The sequence below is a fragment of the Ursus americanus genome, chromosome 6, assembly GCF_024610735.1.
Source record: "Ursus americanus isolate L20-20 chromosome 6, mUrsAme1.1.p, whole genome shotgun sequence".
In the NCBI taxonomy this organism is placed as follows: domain Eukaryota; kingdom Metazoa; phylum Chordata; class Mammalia; order Carnivora; family Ursidae; genus Ursus; species Ursus americanus.
The window spans coordinates 38375178-38381900 of record NC_142132.1 but is presented as its reverse complement, the minus strand read 5'-3'; the positions used below and the strand labels follow the sequence as shown (position 1 = coordinate 38381900).

Sequence of the window (6723 nt, the reverse complement as noted above, 5' to 3'; positions counted from 1 at the left end):
AGAAGAGTTAATACCCATTCTTCTCAAAGTATTAAAAAAAAAAAAAAAGGAAAACATCCAAATTCATTCCATGAGGCGAGCATTACTCTGATACCAAAACTAGACAAAGACTCCATTAAAAAAGAGAACTACAGGCCAATATCCCCAATGAACATGGATGTAAAAATACTGTATGTTGGCTAACTGAACATAATAAAAAAAAATTCTCAGTAAAATACTAGCAAACCAAATCCAACAGTACATTAAAAGAATCATTTACCATGATCAAGTGGCAATTATTCCTGGACTGCAAGGGTGGTTCAATATTCAAAAATCAATGTGATACATCACATTAATAAAAGAAAGGGTAAGAACCATATGATCCTCTCAATAGATGCAGAAAAAGCATTTGACAAAGTAAATATCCATTCATAAGAAAAACCCTCAACATGTTGCTTTAGAGGTCAACATAACATCAGCATTATAAAGGCCATATATGAAAAACCCACAGCTAATATCATCCTCAATGAGTAACAAAAATGAGAACTTTTCCTCTACAGTCAGGAACAAGACAAGGAAGTCCACTTTCTCCACTATTATTTAACATGGTACTGGAAGTCCTGCTTCAGCAATCAGACAACAAAAAGAAATAAAAGGCATCCATATTGGCAAGGAAGTCAAACTTTCACTATTTGCAAGTAACATGATATTTATACAGAAAACCCAAAAGACTCTACCCAAAAATTGCTAGAACTGATACACAAATTCGGTAAAGTCACAGGATATGAAATCAATGTACAGAAATTTGTGGCATTTCTAGACACCAATAATGAAGCAGCATAAAAAGAAATCAAGGAACAAATCTCATTTACAGCTGTACCAAAAATAATAAGATACCTAGGAATAACCCTAACCAAAGAAGTGAAGGACTTGTACTCTGAAAACTACAAAGCACTGATGAAAGAAATTGAAGAGGATATGAAGAAATGGAAAGACATTCCATACTCATGGATCAGAAGAACAAATATTCTTCAAATGTCTATATTACCCAAAGCAATCTACACATTAAGTGCAATCCCTATCAAAATACCAACAGCATTTTTCACAGAGCTAGAACAAACAATCCTAAAATTTGTATGGAACCACAAAAGACCCTGAATAGTGAAAGCAATCATGAAAAAGAAAAGCAGAGCTGGAGCCATCACAATTCCAAACTTCAAGTCATATTACAATGCTATAGTGATTAAAACAGGGGGGCACAAAAATAGACACATAGATGAATGGAACAGAATAGAAAACCTAGACATGAACCCACAGCTATGTGGTTGGTTAATCTTTGACAAAGCAGGAAAGAATATCCAAAGGGAAAAGATATCCCCTCAACATACAGTGTTGGGAAAACTGAGCAGCAACATGACAAGAATGAAACTGAACCACCTTCTTTCACCATATACAAAAATAAACTCAAAATGGATGAAAAACCTAAATATGAGACAGGAAGCTAACACAATCCCAGAAGAGCACAGGCAGTATCCTCTTAGACATTGGTCATAGCAATTTCTTTCTGGCTATGTCTCTGTGGCAAGGGAAAAAAAAAAAAAAAAAAAGAAAAATAAACTATTACAACTACATAAAAAAAATCAGGAAGAAATAGTGGGTATTGGTGAGCCATGAAGGCACTGTCCAGGAAAGAGAAACTATAGGCTAAGGAAAATTTTAAACATATCTTGGTGCTAACTCACCACCACTTACTCTAGAAGCAATGTAGGGTTAGTTCAGCCCATGTCTTTGAGTGTCCACTTTGTAAGCCTTTCCATCAAACCACATGCCAGGCCCTCTCCTCCCACCTTCTCACCATCATTTTGCCACTGGGACTCGCTCAGGTATGACAGGTATTTCTGTACCATGAAGCTGGCACTGAATATAGTTAAAACCCCATGCAAGTGAGCCTTTATCTGAGCATTAAAATGTATAGTCTCACATTGCTCTAGTTTCTGTAACTCATCTACCATTGCTCTTTATTTTCCCTCCCTGCCAACTGAGAATATGACCATGAGGTCCAGGTTTGGCCTGGACTGAAAGCAGAGTGGTAGATGGACTGATGTTATAAAAATGATTTAGTCTATTTATGGAAACACCGTGGGACCCACATAAATACTCATGAAAGTTTCTATAATACTTGCCTTGACCATGTAACATCAATACTGATGGGGGCAGATTCAGGCAGAACAAATTTCCAGCTACCTTATGCTTCAGGGTTGCCTACAAATACACTTTGGAGTTTAGTCCCCTTCTCTGGCTTTCGGTGGAAGCCAGACCACAGAATAATGGGTCACTTCTGCCATAGCATCCCAGCAAAGATACCAAGGAGAAGCAGCACCTTTCCAAGCCAATGGTTGCTATGGATACAGCTTCTCCAACCTCAGATTTACCACTTTTCCTCTTCTGCATCTAGAAAGAATCTGGGGATCCACTTCTCAGATTCATTTAAAAAGAGAGGGGCCTTCCTGGTTAGTGATGTTACAGAAACCACCTGGCATTCCTGTTTACTCCATTAAGAGGGAAAAAAATGTGTACTTTCCTTTTTCTTTCTTTCTTTTCTTTCTTTCTTTCTTTCTTTCTTTCTTTCTTTCTTTCTTTCTTTCTTTCTTTCTTTCTTTCCTTCCTTCCTTCCTTCCTTTCTCTCTTTTTCTTTTCTTTTCTTTTTTCTTTTCTTTCTTTCTTTCTTTCTTTCTTTCTTTCTTTCTTTCTTTCTTTCTTTCCTTCCTTCCTTCCTTCCTTCCTTCCTTCCTTTCTCTCTTTTTCTTTTCTTTTCTTTTCTTTTTTCTTTTCTTTCTTTCTTTCTTTCTTTCTCTCTCTCTCTCTCTCTCTCTTTCTTTCTTTCTTTTCTTTCTTTCTTTCTTTCTTTCTTTCTTTTCTTTCTTTTCTTTTCTTTTCTTTTCTTTTCTTTTCTTTTCTTTTCTTTTCTTTTCTTTTCTTTTCTTTTCTTTTCTTTTCTTTTCTTTTCTTTTCTTTTCTTTCTTTTCTCTTATTTGACAGAGAGACAGCCAGCGAGAGAGGGAACACAAGCAGGGGGAGTGGGAGAGGAAGAAGCCGGCTCCTAGTGGAGCAGAGAGCCCGATGCAGGGCTTGATCCCAGGACCCCAGGATCATGCCCTGGACTGAAGGCAGACGCTTAATGACTGAGCCACCCAGGTGCCCCTGAATTTTCCTTTTTCGAGGAGATTGGGGAACACAAAATATTCTTCACATGCAAATATACAATGAAAGAATTATAACCTTGGTGGAAGCATAAAGAATGATTGACCAAGAAAGGTGGACTTCCTCAGTGTCTTCCCAAAAGCCTCATGAAAGCCAGGATATAATCCAGCTCTTTCAAACATAAAAATCTGTTCTTTCAAAAACTATGCTCTGACCTCAGTGCATACATCACACGTAAAAAATTGTAGTCTGGACTTTTACCTCACATCGGTAACAACATTCAGTTTGGGATTTTAAAAACCCTTGGGAAATTGTCATATAATTTCCTTGAAAAATCTTGGCAGAGAACAGTGTGGACATCTGGGAGTCAGTGTCACCGCAGACAATGGGAGATAAATATAAGGGTTGCGCCAGTAACTTGTTCTCAACAGTGACCAATTGGCTGCCCCCAGGAGACCCAGTTGTGCTTTTACTTTCTGACCCTGTCTCTTTATCATCTGCAAAAGTTTGGGGGCTTGCACTCTCTGCTCACTGGCTGGGTCCATTCTGTTTGGTAGTCAAACAGTCTTCTGGGAAAAATATCACAGAGCCTCAGACTTGTGTGTCAGCAGCTCCTCACTGTGATGCAGTAACACAAGGATGCTTCTCCACATGGAAAGGTGAGGATGTGATAGAGGAGCAAGTGCAGTGCAAGGCGTCTTGGAGCAGGAGCACCCATGACGTGGACCACTGCAGCAGGACCCTTGTCTCAGCAGCACTTAAGGCTACATGTAAAAGAAGCGCCTGTTCCCCTTTACTGGCATACAAAGGTGTACAGCAATGTTGCATGGTAGGTGGGCTTTTACCCACTGGGGGAAGCAGAGCCAGAGCTTTCATCAGAACCCTATGTGGTCTGAGAGTCCAGCTGTAGCTCAGAATTGGGGGCAGTGAAATGTGATTGTTTTAAACTGTCTGTTCCTTTCTGGGGTTTCAGTGGTCCAGGCTACCATGTAGCCTTTCTGTGCTATGAAACATTCAGTGCTATGGAAACAGGACTTCGTCATTCAGAACACCGGCAGCATGAGATGCATATTCACCCCACTGTGGGACAACAGGCTGTGACAAATGAGTTTCCTTCTCCTCTCCTTTCTCTTCAGCCCGCAGCAAGCTCTTGATTTCTTGGAAGACAATAGCTGCAAGAGGAGGAAGTCCTGCCCCCCATGAGGTGACTCCTGTGTGTGCCTGGCCTCAGGGACCCTGGTGACTTGGTGAACTTACTGGGGTCAACAGGAACAGAAGCAGAGGCTCGTTCAGGCTGTGCCACTCAGGGGTGAGCAGTTTGGTTTGATGAGCAGCCCTTCAGGAGATCTGGCTCAGGGTGAGTTAGTGAGAGTGATGCATTCCACACAGCAGACTTTTAGCCTAGTATTGAGATGCTAGAGCCAAACGCCATTGTAAGAGAAGTTACTCATTGAGAGCACAGATGTAAGAGTGAGTGCATGAATGCTAGATGCCCAGCATATCCCCCTAATTTTTATTTCTATGAACTGTTGTCATTCCCACCTCCCTCACAAGACAACATGAAGCCTGGAGGGGGTGCAGGGGTGGTAAATCCGGACCTTACAATTACGTCATGTTGTTAGGGAGCCCCTAACATCCTCTAGTCTCCAGTCTCTTCTATAAAATGCTTGTGCTAAAGTAGATGCTCTCTAAGCCCCATGTAATTCCACAGATCAATAACTCATCAGTGATACTAAGTATGGATAGAAACAATTAAGATAAATAAGGCTAATCTTCACTTAAGGTTGAGAAACCATCAACAATAAATTTCTTTCCATTTAAAAATATTTTATCACTGTATTATAAACAGCAAGGGCTCTGGATTTGGGCACTTGGGTTTAAGTCCCAGCTATGTGACCTAAAGTCACTGGAACTCTCTAAAGCTCAGTTTCTGCATCTGTGGAAGAAGGGGCTTATGATTACTGTGAAGAGTAATAGAAATTCTGAATTTTAGTAACCAGCATAGTACCAAGCTTAAGTCCTCAATACACGATGATGATAACTTGTGCCATAGAATGTGTTACATTATTAAAAGGAATATTGAAAGGGAATATTACTAGCATTACTATTATGCTTACTTAGAAATTGGTAGTATTAAAAACCATATAATGTTGTATAACTATGAAAATATCAACAACCCTGCCTACTGATATATAAGCATTACATTAATGATCATAACATTACAATTAGACTTTGAGGAATACATAGGAAACATTGGCATTATATGCCAAGTGAGTTACACGCTTTATCTTATTCTAACAAGAACATGAACAGGTAGGTCTTATCATCTTCATTCTACAGAGGGTGAAAGTGAAGTTCACAAAGGCTAACTAACTTTCCAAAGACGCCCCATCTCTCAGGAGTTAGAACTCAGTATTGAACTAGTATTGAACTCAGGTCCTACTGATTCAAGAACCAACTAGCTAAACCAACTAGCTAAATTTTGCTATCAGCCTAGCCATCCTCTTGGATAATCAAATAATTTAATCATGCTCCTCTAAAACTTTTGTGCATGCTGATTTTAGGTTAAGACCAGCAGTGATCCTGCTGTAGAATGAGATGTCCATGGAAATAAGGAATGGGACAACTGTCCAAGAATTCATCTTGGAGGGGTTTCCCGCCATCCAACACCTGGGAAAGATCCTCTTCCTGGTGCACCTGCTGGCGTACCTGGCGTCCATGGCAGGCAATGCCGTCATAGTCATCATCACCTGTGCTGACTCCCGGCTCCACACACCTATGTACTTTTTCCTCAGCATTTTCTCCTTCTTTGAGTGTTGCTTTACAAGTACTGTTATTCCTAAGTTGCTGATCATCTTTCTCTTAGGCAGGCAAACCATTTCCTTTCTTGCCTGTTTCATACAAGCCTTTGTCTTTTTATTTCTGGGAGCAGCAGGTTTCCTCCTCATAGCAGTGATGTCTCTGGATCGGTATGTGGCCATTTGCAAGCCTCTGCATTACCCAACCATCATGAATCTGAAGACTTGCTTCCTCCTGGTCACTGCCTGCTTCGCTTTGGCCTTCCCTCTCATCAGTGGTATGGTAATAAAGGTTTCCCAGTTATCCTTCTGCGGCCCCCATGTCATCCCCCACTTCTTCTGTGACCTTAGCCCCCTGATTCATCTCTCCTGTTCTGATTCCAGGTCTGTTGAAATGTTAGCCTTTGTCCTCACTTCCTTTATCCTCTTGACATCACTCCTCATAACCCTCACTGCGTACAGCAACATAGTAGTCACAATCCTGCGACTCCCATCGGCCAGGGAGAAACAGAAAGCTTTCTCCACCTGCTCCTCTCACCTCATAGTCCTCTCTCTGATGTATGGCAGCTGTGTGTTTATATATGTGAAACCAAAGCAGACGAACAGGCTGGACTCCAACAGGGGGGCTGCCCTTGTGACCACGGTGGTGACCCCGCTGCTCAACCCTGTCATCTACACTCTGCGGAACAAGCAGGTCCACCGGGCTCTGAGGGAGACAATGTGCAGAATGAAAATATCAAGATAA

At 40.9% G+C, this 6723-nt stretch overlaps 1 protein-coding gene across 1 annotated transcript; it reads left to right on the top strand.

Moving 5' to 3' along the window:
* Positions 1–5778: 5778 nt before the first annotated feature.
* On the top strand, positions 5779–6723 carry LOC123800278 (olfactory receptor 6E1-like). Its single transcript, XM_045809888.1, has one exon. The coding sequence runs from the start codon at positions 5779–5781 to the stop codon at positions 6721–6723; it is 945 nt and encodes a 314-aa protein (XP_045665844.1).

Excerpts from the sequence above, each read along its gene's own strand:
- LOC123800278 (XM_045809888.1), top strand. The coding sequence starts at position 5,779 with ATGTCCATGGAAATAAGGAATGGGACAACTGTCCAAGAATTCATCTTG.